At 35.0% G+C, this 20,607-nt stretch overlaps 1 protein-coding gene across 2 annotated transcripts in view; it reads left to right on the forward strand.

Moving 5' to 3' along the window:
- LOC101619922 (chromosome unknown open reading frame, human C11orf73) overlaps window positions 1-19,237 on the forward strand; it is a 61,136-nt gene extending 41,899 nt beyond the window's left edge. Inside the window, exons 4-5 of one of the 2 annotated variants that reach the window (XM_004683270.1) lie at window positions 5,590-5,708; window positions 6,535-6,875. In XM_004683270.1, coding sequence (XP_004683327.1) covers window positions 5,590-5,708; window positions 6,535-6,589 — 174 coding nt within the window. In that variant the 3' untranslated portion in view covers window positions 6,590-6,875. Of the gene's footprint in view, window positions 1-5,589; window positions 5,709-6,534; window positions 6,876-19,195 lie in introns of those variants that run through there. The other variant, XM_012725663.1, reaches the window with a different exon arrangement.
- The last annotated feature ends 1,370 nt before the right edge of the window (window positions 19,238-20,607 follow it).

The raw sequence follows: 20,607 nt of genomic DNA on the forward strand, positions 1-20,607 counted from the left end.
ATTACTACCTCACACCATACACAAAAATCATAGACATAAGACTGGAAACCAAAAAATACCTGGAAGCAAAGATGGGCCAGATATTATACAATGTACACTTCAGCAACATCTTTGAAGATAAAGCACCCAACTATAGTGAAGGCAAGGATAAATAGATGGGACTACATCAAGTTAAAGAGCTTCTGTGCAGCAAAAGAGACATTACAAAAGACAAACAGACATGCCACTGGAAAAAAATTTTCTCCCACAAAGCTAATGATAAAGGATTGATTGATCACAAAGATATACAAAGGACTGATGAAACTCAACAAAAATAAACAACCCCATCAAAAAATGGGCAGAAGAGCTAAAAAGACACTTCTCCAAAGAGGAAATGCAGACGGCCAACAAACATGAAAAAATGTTTAACATCACTGTAATCAGGGAGATGCAAATTAAAATCACAATGAGATACTACCTCATCCCAATGAGAATGGCACATCTTAAAACAACTAACAACAAATGTTGTTGTGAGGATGTGGAGGAAAAGGAACTCTCCTGCACTGCTGGTGGGAATGCAAACTAGTACAGCCACTATGGAAAATTGGAGGTTCGTCAAACTGCTAAACATGGAACTTCCATATGACCCAGCAATGCCACTCCTAGGTATCTATCCAAAAGACACAAAAACACTGATTCAAAAATATACCTGCACCCCAGGGTTTATTTGCTGCTTTATTTACAATTGGAAAGACATGGAAACAGACCAAATGCCCAAAAGTGGGTGACTAAAAAAGTGGGTAGATTAAAAAAGATGTGGTACATATACACAATGGAATATTACTCAGCAACCAAAATAAATAAATAAATAAATGAATAAACATATGCCTTTTGCAGCAACATGGATGGAGCTGGAAAAGATCATGTGTAGTGAAATAAGCCAGAAAGAAAAGGAAAAATACCAGATGGTTTCACTCATAGCAGGAGTATAATGACCAGGCGAGAAAGTAATAATAATGAGCAAGTATATACCAGAGACATTTTGTGGTTGTGGAATGGGGAATGGGATCAAAAATGGGAGTTCTAGCTGAGATGAAAAAGAAAATGCACAAAATGATGTAAAAATAAATTCTTATATTATTTTTAAAAAATGTTAAACAACCCTCATAATCAGGAAAATGCAAATTAGAACCACAATGATATACCACCTAACACCTGTAAGAATGGCACATATTGGCTATAGGCTTGTCATAAATGGCCTTCATTATGTTACAGTATGTTCCATCTCTCCTGAGAATTTGTGGGCCTTTATCATCTTTATCATAAATGGATGTTGAGCTCTGTCATATGCTTTTTCAGCATCTGTTGATAGGATTGTATGGTTTTTCTTTTTCTTTTAGTTGATGTGTTGGATTACATTAGTTGCTTTTGGGTATTGAACTTATGGTTGTGTCCCTGGAATAAATCCTACTTGGTCATGGTGAATTATTTTTTGGTGCACTGTTGGATACTGTTGGCTAGCACTTCATTGAGGATTTTTGAATCAGTGTTCATTAGAAAGATTGGCCTGTAGTTTTCTTTTTGTGTGTTGCTCTTGTTCGGTTTTGGTGTTAGTATAATACTGGCTTAAAACATTTGCTAGTTTGGTAATATCCCTTTGTTTCTAATTTTTTTAAAAGAGTTTGTGTAGGACAGTCACTAGTTAGTTTCTGAGTGTTGGTAGAATCCATCTGAAAATGTCCTTGAACCTTGATAGAAATTATGTTAAATCTTTGTTGCTTTGAGTAAGAGTTATTTTAACAATGACTGTCCAATTCATGAGAAGAGAACATATCTTTCCATTTCTTTGTGTGTTCATCTATTTCTTTTAGTAATGTCTTACAGTTTTCATTGGATAGGTCCTTCACCTCTTGTGCTTAGTGTACTGAAAAGAACATTGAATTCTTTTTTTGTTATGGAATTGTAATGTGAGTGGGATTGTTTTCTTGATTTCTTTCTCTTCTAGCTTAGGTTTTCTTGTGTGCATTATCATGTCATCTGAAAACAATGATAATTTTAACATCTTTTCCAATTTGTTCCTTTTATATCGTCCTCTTGCTTGATTGTGCTAGGTGGGACTTTCAGTACTATTTTTGAATATTATTGGTGAAAGTAGACATCCTTTTCTTATAGCAGATCTCAGAGGAAAAAGATTCAGTCTTTCATGATTGAGTGTGATGTTGTTTGTGGGTTTGTAATAAATGGCCTTTTCCATTCCTACACTTTGTTGAGATTTATCATAAATGGATGAGGACTCCTACCAAATGCTTTCTTAGCATCTGTTGTTATTATCAGATGTTTTTTTATCTTTCCTTTTGTTGATGTGGTGAATTACATTGATTGATTGAAGATGATAGACCTATCCTGTATCTCTGTAATAAATCCCATGAGGTTACAACCTGTGATATTTTTGACATTTTGTTGAATTTCAGTTTACTAAATATTTATTAGGAATTTTTGCATTTTAGTTCATGAGGGTTATTGGCTTATAATTTTTTTGGTGTGATGTCTTTGTAATGTTTCAGTATCAGTGATGTTGAACTCATAGAATGTGTTTGGAAGCATTCCTTCTTTCCCATATTTTTGGAGGAGTTTGAATTTGATAGGTATTCATTCATCTTTGAATACTTGGTAGAACTCATTACTTAAAATATCTTGGCCTACGCTTTATTTTTCCAGAAGACCTTCACTACTCTTTAAGTTTCCCAGTTTGTGATTGTTTTGTTCAGGTTTTCTGCTTCATTCTGGTTTAGCCTCAGAGGATTGTAGGTTTCTAAGAATTTGTCCATTTCATCAAGGTTGAAGAATTTGCTGGCACATAGATGTTCGCTTATGACCCTCTGTATTTCTGAAATGTCTGCTGTAATGTCTCTATTTTGGGTTCTTACTCTATTAGAATTTTCTCCATAATAACTTTTAGTAGCTAAATGTTTAACTATATTGTTGATTTAAAGAAAAACAGCCTTTGGTTTTATCAAGCCAACTATCTTTTATTTTTATTTTATTTATGTTCTGGTTCTTAATATTTCCTTTCTTATATTGGCTTTTGGTTTTTAATTTTTTTCCCTAGTACTTTGATGTAAAACATAATATTTTTAAAATTTTAGCACTTTTTTGTTTCTTGATAGAGGTCTGTAGTGCTCTACACTTCCTCTCAGTACTTCCTTTGCTTTGTTCCAGAGGTTCTGATAGGTTGTGTCTTCATGTATTTTTTTTTTTATTTAAAATTTTATTTTTTTAAAGATTTATTTATTTGTGCATACAGAACTGGGGTATACGCCAGAGGCTCAGGGTCGGTGAGAGGCTTCACCAGAGATAGAGTGGGGAGCAGAACAGGCAGATCGATGAAGTACACTGCTGAGGGGAGCAGCTGGCGGGTCAGGAGAGGTCTGCCACACTCTGTGGTCACCTCCAGGGCAGGTGGGAATCGAACTCATGCGGAAGCGGCTTTAGATTCTCAGTGCTGTGCTTTAACCCGCTGCGCCACCAGGGAGGGCCTTCATGTATATTTTTTTTTTTTTATTTTTTTAAAGATTTATTTATTTGTGCATACAGAACTGGGGTATACGCCAGAGGCTCAGGGTCGGTGAGAGGCTTCACCAGAGATAGAGTGGGGAGCAGAACAGGCAGATCGATGAAGTACACTGCTGAGGGGAGCAGCTGGCGGGTCAGGAGAGGTCTGCCGCGCCATGTGGTCACCTCTGGGGCAGGCAGGAGTCGAACTCATGTGGAAGCCGTCTTAGATTCTCAGTGCTGTGCTTTAACCCGCTGCGCCACCAGGGAGGGCCTTCATGTATATTTTTAACCTTTGTCTTTTTCATTTATCCAATAGTCATTCAGGAATGTGTTGTTCAGTATCCATGTATTAGAGTTTTCTTCTGCTTTCTTTTTATGGTTGAGTTCTATTTTAACACTATTGATAATACAATATTCTTGGTATTATAATAATTGTGAATTTATTGATCCTTATCTTGTGACCCAGCATGTTGTCTATGTTGGAAAACATTCCTTATACACTTGAGAAGATATATGTGTACTCAGCTTTTTGTGGATGTAGTGTGCTATAAATGCCTTTAAGCTCATTTTAGGCAATGTTTTCATGATGATTTTCTGTCTCATTGATCTGCCTCTGGTAAAAGTGGGATGCTGAAATATTCTACTGCTACTGTCTACTACCATATTTGATAATAGTTCCCTTTTAACTTTTAATGGTCTTTAATTTTGCAATATATGTAGATATATATCTAGAATATATATGTTATATATATATATGTATATAGAGATGAGTGTTATATCTTCTTGATATATTTTTTCCTGAGATTTTATTTACTTTGCATAGAGGAACTGGGGTACAGGCCAAAGGTGTGCAGGGTGAGAGGATTCACCAGGGACAGTGGGGAGCAGAACAGATGGGTCCACTGAAATACATGCTGAGGAGAGCTGTAGGCAAGACAGGAGAGGTCTGCTGTGCCATATTGGCTAGCTGGTTGGCTGGAGATGAAACTGATGCTGCAGTGGCTATAGATATTCATATTGCTGAGACTTAAACATTGCACCACTAGGGTCTTTTTTGAATTGATCTTCTTAAAGTATATATTTATACTTTATATATTTATAAATATAAAATATTTATAAATAATAAATTTATTTAATATTTATTAAATATAAGAAAGTTGCATTTAAATACTGATTTTTTTTTTACCCTCAGTATTTGTTATTTAGTTGTGATTTTACTGCATTTTGGTATTAGTTCAAATAACCTTGACAGTGATTTGTTTGGATTAAATTTCCATGATATTATTTAACAAAATTAAAAACCCTTAATGTTTCTTTTTGTGTGAAAAGACATAAGTATTGTTTTATATTACTGAGAAAGTGATGTTGTAAAGATTAGTTTTGAGTGTATTGAAGTCAGTACTATCTTTAGTAGCTTATTTACTTTTATAACTGATGGCAAGTAACAAGTTGCTCCTTTATTAATTTTTTTCCTTTTATCTAGAAAAAGACTTCTACATAGAAAGTTACTATTTTGTCTTTTTTATATTTAACTTCTTTATATATGTATATATTTTATATCAGGTGTAAAAAATGGCTACTATTTTGAATAGTAGTTGTTGATTGAGTTGAGGGTGGCTAAGAGATTCAAATATATAGAGTTAGCAGCTGTTATATTAGTGAAGATTGCTATGAATTTGTGCCACAATGTCATTTTATGCTTTCCTTTAACTTTCATCATTATACTGTTTTAGAATTCACAGTCCTTAAAACCAAGTTAATGCAAGAACATTTTTTATTTTATTTTCTTATATCATTATTCTCCCTTCAGGTCTAGTTCTTGCAGTTCTCCTACCACCATAGCACCTGTGAACCATCACCCTTGTGTGCTTCTCTCCCCTCTTTTTGACACCTCTTTCTGCAAATACCTCCCCCCAACCCCACTGTTTGCTTCAAATCTGTGGTCAGCTTGCAAGTGTTATCTTTTTCCCTTGTGGGAACATTGTAAATTAAAAATGTTAAGACCTAAATGGAGTATATAGTTTAACCATTAATAATTCATTATTGACTTTTCAGTTCACACAAAAGATGCTGGACAACTTCTACAATTTTGCTTCATCATTTGCTGTTTCTCAGGCTCAGATGACACCAAGTCCATCTGAAATGTTCATTCCGGCAAATGTGGTTCTGAAATGGTATGGAACATTTTGTATCTGTAATATTAATACTTCTTAGCAACCATATATATATATCTTACTTGTAAATATCTATTTTTTAACATTTAAAATATTATTTTATTGCTGACTCAGCATACATTAACATTTGCATTCCATTGAAAAGCATGTACTATAGATTGAGTTCAGACTAGGAGTGGTTCTTACTTTAAATATTCTGCTGCATAGTAACTATTTTAAATTTATAAAGAAAGGAAAATAAAATTATATTTTAGGGACTATAATTAAGGACTAAATTTTTTTTTGCATATTTAAGTTTAATTATAGGAGGATTTGAAGTAGCAACCAAAGGCCCTTTTTCATTAAGTTTAGAAAGTTTTGATCTAAGTTTAACATGTATAGGCATTAGGGTGTTTTGCATTGTGCATGAATTATTAATAAATCTGTTTACCTGTTTCTGGCTTTTCATGTCTAGTTGCAAAATACACAAAGAGCTTGTTGAGAATTGGTAGCATGGTGTAGCAGGGATGTGATGTTCTAGGTTTGAATTTTGTTACACTATACTATGTGACTTTGAGCAAGTTACTGTCATCTATTCATCTATGATGAAAAAAGAAGAGTTACATTTTATTTTATTTTTTTCTTAGATTTCTTCTAGCTCTCAGATTTGCAGAATATACATGATAAATTTATTATGATTTATGTTCTATAATGCAAGCCAGTCATGCTTAAATCTCTTCTGCTTTCTTTTTTTTTATAAGAATAAACTTCCAGATTAACTTTTTAGGTTTTTTGAAATTTATGAAAGTTTATTTTAATTTTCTTACACATGTGTTTTCTGTTATAGGTATGAAAACTTTCAAAGACGACTAGCACAGAACCCTCTCTTTTGGAAAACATAATTTGAATAAAATAATTTTTAATGGATTCTGAAATTTGTCGTGTTTTGAAGATAAATGACTCCATGTAAAGTACAAAGTCAGATGGATCGTGAAGCTTAAGTTTAAAGATTAAAATCTTTATGAAAAATTTAAAATACTGAATAATGAAAATATGTTCCTTATTAGCAACTTTTTCTCCCTTAAGCATAAAATATTATGCAGAAGCATAATATTTTCTTTTGAATATGATTCATTTTTTACTTAGTGTATTATATACAACATTTTTACAGTAAAAGTATGCCAAGTACCATTGCGTTTATAATCTTTGATTTACTTTTACATTTGCTTACTAGAGCTTAACTTAAAATCAAGCATGTCAAAAATTGGGGGTAGTTTTTGAAAGATACACCGAATAGGCATTTTTATGTGTGGGTAAAACTATTTTCAGTTAGTGTTTTTTAAGGTTACAAGTTCTTTCAATGAACAGAGTTCAGCTGTCAGTTTCCGTATCTGCAAATATATGCATTTAAATTTGTTTTGTTAAATTGCCATGATTAACACTGATGAAGTTATATATAACACTGGCAGGACTGCTAGCATTAGTGTGTAGAATATAGGATCCATTACTTTGTGTATGAAGATAAAGCTATTATTAGGGAACCATTTGATGTAATTTTGTTGGTGAACACTTATTGACCGAAAACCACTAGGACCTCACCTGTAACAACTCTAGGATTGTTACAGCAATCTAGGATTCTGCAGCAATGGTGTATGTATACCAGGTAGCCCCTAGTTAGAGTACATATAGGAGTATGGAGTTTTGGTTCACCTTGATGATCCAAATCTAGGGATTGATATAGTTTGGAAATTAGATTGTTAGTGGTACAGTCAGTGACTTAAGAGCATGTGAATTTATCAGAATTATTGTTGATTCAGTTTGTGGACTTACCTTAAAATAGACATCAGATTCAACTGGTGTTAAGAATTTAAACATATGTGACTTATTGCATTGTCAAAGTTTTGTAGGCTTATGACTTCTGTAAATTGTATATTTTTGCAAATTATGGTTTCACTTTTAATGCTCAGTTCTCCTTTTCTGGTCTTTACTGAGTTTAACCTGAAGGTTAGATCACTTATCTTATGGTGTGATTAATCCAGATTTGTATTGTTATTTAATGGCTTATTATTGTGTATCAAGTAGTTTTTAGTATGTGTCATGCTAAATCACTGCTTTTCTTTTTTTAATTTTATTTTTGGAAGATTATATGCACTAAGTTATTCAGTGGTAGTTAAAAGCCTCAGGTCCTTAACCATTAATAACAGTTCATTATTGTTGAATTACATGACTGGAGAGTCCCAATAGCATTTAAGATTCTGGACAAAAAGCATCAACTAACTGTAATAAGATAACTAGAATCAGAATGAGAAAAATGGTTTTTCTTATATTAGAATATAAAGAAGAACCTAATTTATCAAAACCAAGTAGCAAAAGAACAACAGCTAGGAAAAAGAAAGAACTCCAGCTGGGTCTATCCTAAAGTAGGTCTATCCTAAAGTAGAGTCAAATAACTTAGCTTTTAGAAAAGAGACTGTTCTATCTGTACAGTGATTTTTATAGAGGTACAAGAAGAAGCTGTTAACTAAATCCATACTGCCCTTGGCTTGAAAATAAAAGACTCTTAATTGTTGATGACAATTTTGGGGAAGGAATTTGTTTTCTTCACATTTTTCTTTATTGAGCTAACATTGGTTTATGGCACTATCCATGATTTGGGGGACTAGTTTCACACCCTCTCACATGTATGTTAACATAACACTCCTACCATAAAACACAGTCCTTTACCCTAGAACACTGGGCCTCCCTTGTTCCCACAATAATCCTTTCCCTCTCTAGCGCCTTTAATTTTGCAGTCATATATCTAGAGTTTGTTTTGGTTTAGTAATTAATTCTTTTGTGTGTGTGTTTTCCCCTCTATATTCCACATATGAGTAAAATCACCTGATGTTTTCTTCTGACTTATTTCATGTAGCATTATCCCTTTCAGCTTCATTTATGTAGTCACAAATGACAAGAGTGTATCTTTTTATAACAATAATATTCCACTGTGTATAGACATTAAAGCACAGTTTATTTTTTTTTAAGACTTATTTATTTATGCATACAGAACTAGGGTACAGGCCAGAAGTGCAGGGGTGGTGAGAGGATTCACCAGAGTCAGAGTGGGGAGCAGAACAGGCAGATCGACAAAGTACACTGCTGAGTCTAACAGTGGGCAGGATAGAAGAGGTCTGTGCCATGTGATCACCTCTGAGGCAGGGTGTCAAAACTTTCACTGAAGCATCTGTGGCTCAGTTGCAGTGCTGTGCTTTAACCAGCTGTGGCAGCAGGGAGGCCTCAGGATATACTTTCTTAGATCATGCACCTGCCCATCTGCTTTCAATGGACATTCCAGTAGCTCATTTATCATTTTTAATACTGTTATTTTGAAGTCTTTATTGATAGTTCCTCTATTTCTGTATCCTTTATATTTGCCCTGGGATTCTTACAGGGCCACCCATTGGGTTGCCTGTCTGGGGTCCTCACATGTGCACTTAATACTCAACCATACTGCAGACACACACAGAAAGTTTAATAATGGGTTTATTTACAAGGGAAAAAAGGGAAAGGACAATCCAAGGAAAGAGAGAGAGATGCAAGTTAACTAAAGCATCATACCAGTTCCACTGACCTGGAACCACAATAGCATGCTGAAAGCTGATCAAGAGCCAAGCGACCAGCCACCAGCCATGAGGCCAAGAGAGAGAGAGACCCTCAGCCCAACATATCCAGTTTTGTATCAAGAAACCCCAAATGGCTGCTTAACTCTGCCCTCAGGTCCTAGCAGTTCTCCCTTTGGTGTTGCTGGGATTTGTAGTTTTGGTGTCTGGGGTGGGGGTGCAGTCCACAAAACCTGCATCTGTAGAGTTCAGGACATCCTTTCCCCCAACAGGAATTCTGTTCTCATTTTGCTTTCCCATCTTATATTCAGATGCATGTGCGTGGCATATGTTTAGCATTATTTTCAAGTTGTGTGTAGTACTGGGCATTTAGTTTTGCTTGTTTCTCTTAGTTTACCTTGGCATGAGGTGGGGTCAGAGGAGAGCCTGGGATTAATACTTGATCTCAGTTTAAGGAGTCCAATACCTCTGCATTTGTTCCACAGTGGCCCTTGTGAGTAGCAGCATTGGAAGTGGCACAGGATGAGGGAAAGATAACTCAAAGTCCCCATCCAAAGGCAATCTCGGATTTATTAGTACAAAGATGGGCAAGTACACAGGAAGTGTACGTGCCTGAGGGGTGTGTTATCTAGGATGTAAACTAGAGTGGAGTAACCAGAGTTTGGGGCTCCATTGTTCCTGTTTGTCAAAGCATATTATCTCTATTCTAATATCTGCCTACTGTTTTCAGCAGATACTGGTTTCCCAGTATGTTCTTCATACCAGGACTTTTGCCCTTGGTGAGAGGCACCCTGCATGACCCTACATCTAGCTGGCAAGCAGAAACTTGGCATCTAGACAATATCCCCAAGAAAAAGCTGTGTCTGTGCTTAGCTTCTTTAAACTTCCCACTTGCCTTTTTGATGCTTATTTCTCCAAGGACTGTGATCAATGAAGTTTATCTTTGATGGGAGGAGCTAGGTCTGGAATGCCAGGCTAATGTTCCTGGACCTATTTGCATTTGGCCAGAAGGCAAATGTGTGTTGGGCAGATGTGTGAATTTTCATTTGGCTTCTCACCTGTCCCTGCCTTTTGCTGCAACATCTGAAGGGCTTCATTATCTTTGTGCTGTTTACTTTCCCACAATATTTATGAGTTACAAGTCTCTTATGCTCTTGGGCTTTTTATGGAGCCTGGCTTATTTGGCTTCTCTTTGATCTCTTCTGTCATGGTAGAAGGAAGGGGTTTTTTGGTACCCACATTGATCCACACTCCCTATTTTCTGGGTCTGTGTCTACAGAGTTTACAGTATCCCACTTTGGGTTTGTACCTACTTGTAAGTCAGCAGAATTCCTCCAGTGTCTTTCACAATGTCCAGGTTGTTCCCATCATCTTGGGTCAGCCCAGTCAAGCTCCCCTTCACTTCCTCTCCTTCCCCTCAGTGGCCACCAACCTTAATTTGATATCTCCATGGGGAAGTGTCTAGATAGCACAAAGCATATAGATCTTCCTTGAGCAAATATTTTTCATAGTTGTTTTTAAGGTACAGGGTTATTCCGACCTCTGTTCTGCGATGATGCAGGTGGAATGTCTGTAAAATGGCCATTCTGTCAATGTTAATCTTCAAATCTAAGAAATATAGTATATCTCCATGTCCTGAATCTTTTCATTTGTTTAGTTATATCTTAAAATTTTCACTGAATAAGTCTTTTACCTCCTTTGTTAAGTATTTAATACTTCAACAAGACATCTTAACATTTCTGTTATGCCTGGATTTAGGAAAGGCAAAATCAGAGGCTTATCAGAGACAAAATATTAACAAAGTGAAAAATATACAAATGGGAAAAATAGTCTCAATATGTATTTAGTGTACTAGGTATAACATAGAAAAATGGTAACACCATTTGCCATCTTTGCCTAGTGAATCTACTGAAAAAAATATTTCTAAGTAATTTAGTTGTAGATATATACTGATGAAAATATATTAGGAAATATAAGAGCATAAGCAACTTCATTAGAATTTTAAATAGAAAAAGAAAAGAATTTTAAATAGAAAATAGTGAACCCAAATATATGTTCCATGTTTCCATAGTATTGATATTTGTACCTGATAAGGTTATTGTCTTCTAAATATTATTAACTGCACTCGTTTTTATGTATGAAACTGAAATATATCCATCTTGTAAATGCTGATTTTAGATTTCAAATACATCTATAATACTTCTATTATGTCATTATGTTCTGGTTTTTGTCTGCATCATCAAAGTACAACACTTCAGTCTTACTGAAGATAGGACAGCTATCTTTCTTGTTCAGTAATTATAAGACATTTTTTAGATTTATAGCTGCCATTAAAAATATCAAACTTTTCAATTTCTGAATTCCATAACTTGTGTACACACCCACTTGCAGTATTTAGCTGTTTTTTAATGTTTTGAGATAATATTTATATACTAACAATTTCATTCAAAGTCTACAATGTTTCAAGTATATTAAGAAATTTGAGCAGCCCTCATCATCATCTTATTTTAGAACATTTTTACACCCATTAGTAGTTATCACTAAGCCTGTAACACACCGCCCAATAGTCCTAGTCAAATACTAATCTACTCTATAGACTTGCTCTTTTGAGTTATTTTACATAAGTGAAATCAGAGGGCTTTCATGATGACCTTTATAGCATAATGCTTTCAAGAGTTATCCAGGTTTTATAACATATAGCAGTACTTTATTCCTTTAATGCTAATAACATTACATTGTGAATATACTGTATTTTAACCACATATTAGTTGATAGACTTGGGTTGTTTACGTTTTTTTGGTTATTGTCAATGCTGTGGACATTCATATGCAAGCTTGTAAAATGAGTGTATATATTCATTTCTCCTGGTATGAACTGATGAGTGGAGTTTCTGGGTTATATGGTTTATGTTTAATTTTATGTTTAATTTTTTGATAAACTACTAAACTTTTTTCTAAAGGAATTGCATTATTTTACATTTCCATCACCTATTTATGAGGGTGTCAGTTTCTCCATATGCTTGCCAACACTAATTCTTATCCCTTGACTGCTGCCATTTTGAGCAGGTGAAAGAAACTTAAGGGATTTTAAATGTGTACACTATAGAGTTATGGGTAGAGGCCAGAGTAGCAGGGATCGCAGTGAGGCCTAACCCTATTAAATATGCAAATGATAAAAACCAATATGAACAAACTCTTTGCAAAGTTAATTCTTATGGAATATGTAACAAGGAAAAATATACACAAAGGGAACATTGGGGGCTTTCAAATGGGGGAGAACCAAGGACTTGATTCTCAGGTAGGAGAAATTAGGGAAGGGTTTTGGGAGTTGGACTAATTTTGGATCATCTTGGCAAGAAATTGTTAATATTTGATATTTCTCTCTTTTGTAAGTCATGTATATTTTATAGGTTAGAGTTCTCTGTTTTAACTTTCAGTACTGTAAGAAAACATACAGAGCCTCCCCTAGTGGTGCAACGAGTTAAAGCGCAGCGCTTTAAAGCACAGTCACTGCAGCACGTGTTCGATTCCCAGCCAGGGAGTTGACCCACATGTTACAGCAGACCTCTCCTAACCTACTCGCTGCTCCCCTCAGCAGTGTATTTCAGTACATCTGCCTGTTCTGCTCCCCACTCTGGTAAAATCTTAACCCCCAGACCTCTAGCCTATACTCCAGTTCTTGTATGCATCAATAAATAAATCTTTAAAAAAAAGAATCCCACTTTAAAAAAAAAAGCATACATATTCAAAAGAAAATACGCTCTAATACTTTTTGCATAAGTTAGAGTAGTGGTTTATTTTGTTGGATATTATTTTTGCCTTAGTTTCCTTGTATCTAAAAAATGCATCAGTTCATAGAATTACGACAGTTGAGGCTATCTCTTGACTTTACTAAATGTCATCCTTGTATAGTTTCAATCTTTCTTAATTGGGTTTGTTTTGTTATAGAAGCTAGCTCATATTGACATCATTATACGTACATACGTACATATTTTGTGTCATCACAATAGTGATTGGGTGTTAAACCTAGACAAAAAAAATGTGAAATTGTTGGGGTGATGAACTTTATCTCTTTGATTTCTGCTGCACATTAATCAAAATTGAGAAAAACACCATTATTCAAAAGTGGCTGTGTTTAAAATGAGCTTATAAAATTATGCTGGCAGAATAGTAGTGACTGTTGCTTACCAATTTTTGATTGATCTAAAAAATTCTTTCATTACTTAAATATTAAAATTAGTCTAATCTCTTTAATTAGTCTTTGGGAAACTCTCAAAGTTATCCTCCACAATTTATAGTGTATTACATCCTTTCTTGCTCAGTATTAGAAAGAATCAAGCAAAAATTTTATTACACTAAGTAATTGTTTCTTGAAAGCAAAGTATTAGATAATTTTACATTATATTGCAACCTGTAAATTGAGATGTTCTCAAATTTTATATTTCAGCTGGTTATTTAGCATATTTTTAAAAAAGATTTATTTATCCATACAGAATTGGGATACAGGTCAGAGGTGTGGAGAGTGAGAGGATTCACCAGAGATAGAGAGGGAAGCAGAAAAGGCAGGTTGATGAAGTACACTGTTGAGGGGAGCAGCTGGTGAGACAGGAGAGGTCTGCTAGTGCCATGTGGTCACCTCCCCAGGCAGTGCTGAAGTTGCTATGGCCAGCTTCTCAATGCTGAGATTTAACCCCGTGGGCCATCAGGGAGGGCCCTGAGTAGCTAGCATATCTAATACTTAGGTTCTTTTATTATATCCCTTTTCTATCACCTTGAACAGAAAAATCTTAATTCTGAATAAGTGCAAAGACACGTCATTCTTTTTGCAGTTTTAAGACCACTGAGTGTTACAGAACAAAATCCTGTAACCATAACCTAATAATTTCACCTTTGCTGTTTGCATTGCTCAGCAATCTTAACAATTTTGATAAACTCTTCTACCTCCTCCATAAGGCTAGTTTTCTTCTCTGGGTGCCTTTAAGATTTATCTTTTTTGTTTTGTTTTGTTTTCAGCAGTTAGAAGATGATTTGCCTGCTTGGTTTTATTTTTGTTCTTTAATCCTGCCTGGTGTTTTCTGAGTTTCTTTGATCTGTGACCTGTCATTAATTTTGGAAAATTCTTGGTCATTATTTCTTCCATTTTGGGGGTCTTATTCTTTCTTTCTGCAGTTGTAGTTACATGTGTTAAGCTACTCATACTGTCCCTCAGATCACAAAAAGTCTGCAAACAAGGAACCAGCTAGCTCCAGGAAATGAGAAAAAACACTCATATTGCTCTCAAAAGAAAAGAAAACCTACAATTTTCAGCAAGGGGCTTCACTAACCCTGTATGCTCCAGGAACACTGGACTTGTGTCCAGAGTATGTAGTCAAAAATTATAGATAACAACAGGGACAAAGGGTGCAAACTCAGGGTCTCCCTGGTGGCACAGGGGTTAAAGTTTCAGCACTATGAAGCTATAGGCAACCACTGTGGCATGAATTCAGTGCCCAGCCAGGGAGCTTTCATGGCACAGCACACCTCTTGTCTCAACCACTGCTCCCCTTGGCAGTGTATTTCAGCCAATCTGCTTATTCTACTCCCCACTCTGATGAGTCCTCTCACTGCCTCTGCACTTCTGGTCTGTACCCCAGTTCTGTATGCATAAATAAATAAATCTTTAAAAAAATAAAATCCTAACTGAGGATATATTTTGTGCGCAATACATTATACCCATTTAAATATAAACTTTATACAATCACATTCGAGAAAATAATATGCTCATCACCCCCCAAAGACTTCATACTCATACACCCATGCGATTAATTTATCCTGATCCTTTCCATAACCAGTGACTTACTTGAGTTAGTATAGTTTGCATTTTCTAGAATTTTACATAAAAGCAATCACATAGAGGTACTGTGTCTGATTTCTCTGTCAGTATAATATATAATTTTAGGGTTCATTTTGTTGCTTATATGAATACTCAATCCTTTCTATCCCTGAATAATGTAAATAAAAATGTTACATAGTTTTATTATCTATTATTTATCCACTTACCATTTGATATATGGCACATGGGTCCTTTCACATTTTTAGTTATGGTGATGAAAGCTGCTATAAATTTTTGTTGTAACACTGAGTGTATATTTTTGTTTCTAGTTTGAGTACCTAGAACTGAAATGTTGGGGTAATATAGCATAAGTGTTTATATAACTTTCTAAGAAACAGCCAGTTTTTCAAAATACATTGAACGAAATTACATTCCCATCTGCAGAATATAAATTCCAGTAACTCCAGTATTTGGTATTTTTAATTGTTAAAACTGTTATCTTTTTAATATTGTAGTGGTATTTTATTAATGTGATTTCCACATGTGTTTCACTTATGACCACTGATGACTGATGTTCATAATCCTTTCATCTCCTTTATTGGTTATTTGTGTATCTACTTTTATAAAATTTATGCTCAAATATCTTATTAAGAAATAAGATACTTTGTTATTGAGTTTCCGGAAGACTCAAAATAATCGGTGTTCATATTATCAAATATTTATATTGTGTATGTTTTTTCCTGTTCTTTGACTTTCATTTCTTGACAGTGTTTTTTGAAAAACATGTTTTCAATTCTCAAAAATTTTAACTTTTATTATTTTGTTGGTGCTAAGAAATATTTGCTCACCCCCAAGATTACAAGAATTTTCTCATGTCTTTTTCTAGGAGTTTTATAGCTTTTACTTTTAGGCCTATTATTTGCTTTAAGTTAATCTTTTGTATGATTAATGAATTGGCTGACCAATTCATTATCACATACTGCCTACAATCATATACATTTAATTATTTTCAAATAACTTTTTTTAGCAGTAGTTTTCTTTTGAGAAAACAGTCAAGAAATACTCCTTTGTCGTGTATACATTTTGCCTATGCAGATTGGCACAATATGTTGATGAAATGGGGTGAATAACTTCAGGTTTAGAATTACTGGAAACCAAAAATCTTTCTTTCACTTTTTCCATTGTGAAAAGTACTAGGTTTTTCTTTATTGGCATTTATCATCATCATTCTTATCAATGACAGTTGCAGCTCAGTTATATTAATATTCTTTTCAGCCATACAAATTTTTATGCTGATATCTAGATGTGAACTTAGGTCTTCAAAATGCCAAATTCCATATTTCAGTTTATGTTGTATGAAAAAAAGGGACAAAATATTAATAAGGACATGTCAGATACGTACAGCTTAAAAATTAACTTTCTAATGATAAGTAACTAATGCAATATGCATGGGTATCATTATCATATTTATTATTCATCAAGGCCACATCATTAAATATGAGAAAGTCTTATTGTATGTCTTTCATGCTGCAGAGTTCAGGTAGAATGGCAAGTGTGTGATCTATTACTTGAAATTTTCCATTTTTAAGTAGTCTGACTTGATGAACTTTATTTCTTGTGAGATCATTCATAGATTAATATCAGTATATTCTCATTTGTCACATTAGCTAATTTACCTTTCTCAAGTGTTTTGCATCAACACACCCATTAAAAGCTAATAAACAGTTGTCACTCTCAATGGAATTAATCATCAGATGGTTAGCCTTTCCATAGCTAGTAATTAGCCTTTCATTTATTTAGTCCCTTTCCTTCATCTCAGAATTTTTCTGGTTATTTGTCATCTAACAATCAGATGAATTAGTTATACCATATGATGAAATACAAATTCCATGGGGCCTCCCTGGTAGCCTAGGGGTTAAGGTTAAATCTCAGCGTAATCATCAATGGCCAAGGAGCTAACCAACATAGTGCAGCAGACCTCTCCTGTTTCACCTGCTGCTCCCCTTCCTGGTGTATTTTACTAAATCTGATGCTTCTGTTCCCCACTCTTGGTTCTAGTGAATTCTCTCACCCCCCACATCTCTGTCCTGTACTCCAGTTCTAGGCAAAAATAAAATCTTTTAAAACCCTCTTTTAATATAATACTGAAGAATATAATATCATCTGTGAGTGATAAATTTTATATGGTTTTAGAAACCAAATTCACTTTTAATACACTCCAAATCTTTTTGCTTAGCATTCAGACCAGTCAACTTCCAGTTAGAAGTGATCTCCCTCTGTTACATCCATTACATTGCACATTTAACATGAGAGTTGACTTATCTTTACAATAGAGATGCAGGGCATATGCATTTAATTGATTTGAATTCAAGTCTAAGTAAAGCTGAAAGAGAATAATTTTAATGCTTTAGTTTTAACCACCAGTCCTGTATCAGAGTTCAGTCAAAGAAGCAGGACAACTGTGAAATTTATTATGGGTATTATTAGCCTTTACATAATTGTAGGAACTAGTTAATTAGTTTATGTCTGATGTGGGTGTCTTTCTGTTGGACCTAAAGTTAGCAGGGTCAGTAGTTAGGAAGGACAAATGGTCATGAAATGAGGAAGTAGAAAGAAGCTGAAGGAAGCATCTGGCGAGAGCTGGAGAACTACAGAACAGGCTGCTGGCCCCAGCCTTCCCATAGAACCAAGAGAATAATGAACTTAAGAGCATAAAACGCCTGTTGCATTGAGGGCACCGGAGGGAAAGAATGGAGTGCTGGAGCAATGTGGGGAGGTGGCTTAATGATCTATGGTGGAAGATCATTGGTGCTTTGGCAGTAGGTATAGTGTGGTAATTTAGATCTGAAGAGGTGTGAACCTGTATCCTTAAATCACATCCAGTGTTGTACACCAATACTACTGCAATAAAAATTAATATTAAAGGGGAAAGAAAGTCTGATGCTTTGCTTCTGCCTTTCAATTTCACACAAAGATATCCTTTTAATTAAAATGTAACCTAGAATCATCCTGGGCTGTTAGTGGGACAGCAGGCTGGCCCAAACCCTATGGAAACAGTATGGAAGTTTGTCAAAATATTAAATATAGATACACCATATGATCCAGCAACTCCACTCTTAGTTTGTTATCCAAAGAATCAAAATCTCTAATTTGAAGGAATATTGGTGCTCCTATTTCATTGCAGCATTGTTGTAATAAAGAAGCAATGGAAAACAGCCTGAGTGCCTGTGGGCAGAGGAGTGGATTAGAATATGCGACAAGGCCTTCCTGGTGGCCAAGGGGTTGAGTCTCAGCACTATTATTATTGTGCTGAGATGGCCTGAATTTGATACTCTCCCCACCAAGGAGCTGACCCACATGGCACAGCAGACCTCTCCTGTCTTGCTCACTTCTCCTCTCAGCAGTGTATTTCAGTAGGTCTGCCTCTTCTACTCCCCACTCATTCTCTGATGAATCTCTCTCTCACACCCCTCACCTCTGGCTTGCACTCCAGTTCTATGCAAGAAAAAGAAAAAAGGAAAGGGAAAGAGTGAAAGGAAGAAATACAGTTCCTTCATTGTGTCACCAATGCTAAGCTCCCACAAGTCCACTTCTGCATATGATTTTGAATAAGCAAGGGATTTTAAATGTGTATCTGTTGTATTTTCAGCCTGTATTAGTTCCAAATGCTTCCTATAATGTAAACATTACACAGAACTGAATAACTGAATGCAATTCTACTATTGGGCTGAAGTTTTCTAAGAAGACTGCCATCCATCCTAAACATAAGCCAACTGTATCATTACATACTCACCTGAAGAAACTGATCTCATCAGTGCAGAAGAGAAAGACTAGCTGCATTAGATCTAGAAGCCGAGAGATGGTATATGGGTCTCCAACATGATGCTCTCCTAAGAAAGGAGTCTAGATTAATTTTGCTTACAGCCAATTTTCACTTTACACTTTGGAATCCAATGGTGGTTTTAGAACCTTCTTAAATATTAGCTATAGTGTGCATAAATGAATTGTGTGTGAAATTGCTGCTGTATTTTTTATTGCTGAATTTATTTTTTTTATAATAGTTTATTTTTACATCATTTTGTGCCTTTTTCCATCTAGGTTGTGATCGCCATGGGCTTCCCATCACCGAATCACCAGTGTGACATCACCATAGTCCAGTGCACTTCCTTCCCTCCCCACACTGTTTGTTGCTGTATTTTTTTTTTCTTCTGTTAGCAAATAGCAGTGCCTGGCACAAATTGATACTTCATAGATGTGTGTTAAATTATTTGTTGCAAATTTTTACTCTAATATGTGTAATATAAAAGCAAGAGTATTTTAATTTTTTTAAATTATGTTTCCAATTTTACCTAAACATACCACTGTATATGCTTTGGGTGCCTGTTCAATGTGGGTTTTTCAAGCAATATGGAACTTGCAGAAAAATTATGTGTACAATGAATACAATGAAGTATTTTGGAAAACTCAGCTTTTTTGTTTGGTAATTTATCTTTTTTTTTTTAATTATGCATAAAGAACTGGGGTATAGGCCAGAGGTGCAGGGGCGGTGAGAGGATTCACCAGAGACAGAGTGGGGGGCAGAACAGGTAGACTGATGAAGTACACTACTGAGGAGAGCAGCGGGCAAGATAGGAGAGGTCTATTGCACTATGTGGGTAACCTCCCTGGTGGTGGTGGAACTCATGCTATTGTGGCTGCTACTAGCTTTGTAGTGCTTTGCTTTAACCTGTTGCACCACCAGGGAGGACCCATGATGGTATCTTTAAGGTATTTTAAAAGTAATTCATGCTCTTGAGTAATGTTAAATAAAGGAGTTCTCTGAAATTTCTACCTGCATACACAGTTTTTACATTATTCAAACTAACAACTGCTAATATTTTTTGTGTATCTTCAAATATTCTATATATTCCAAAGATATGTGAATATCTGTATATTTATGCATTTCATTATTATTATTTTATGAAACAAGATATAAATGTTGTAATAGATTTTTACTTAAAATATCTTGAAATTTTTCAAGCAGAACAGAAATGTATGGCTTCCTTTTATGCAAACTTAAAAATGTATGCTGATGCATGGTTTTGAAATTTAAGTTACTCCCTTTACTGTTTACCTTAGGCTGATTCTAAGATACAGCATCACAAACAATGGAACATATATATTTATCTTTGTAGATATCAACAATTATACCTACAGAGCAAGCTCATAGTAAAAGTGTGACTTGTTTGAGTTTGGTTATCAGCTGAAAGGTCTGTGTTTTTAGGATATATGGTTTATCTCTCATTAGCAGTAAACACAGGGACTCATGTATTTCTACAGTTTCTTTTGTCAAGAGACCTTTGGCAAAAAAAAAAAAAAAAGTAAAAGGTATCATTTGTCACTTAAATGAGTGATGTGAAATAGAGAAAACATGGAATGGAACTTCACCCTAAAGTGGCTATTCATTAATACCAGGGTTTGCTCATATTTAACATTTTCTTGTCTCATTTAAAAAAAAAAAAAAAAGGTCT

The sequence above is a fragment of the Condylura cristata genome, unplaced genomic scaffold, assembly GCF_000260355.1.
Source record: "Condylura cristata isolate star-nosed mole 26May11 unplaced genomic scaffold, ConCri1.0 scaffold00015, whole genome shotgun sequence".
NCBI classification, from domain to species: Eukaryota; Metazoa; Chordata; class Mammalia; order Eulipotyphla; family Talpidae; genus Condylura; species Condylura cristata.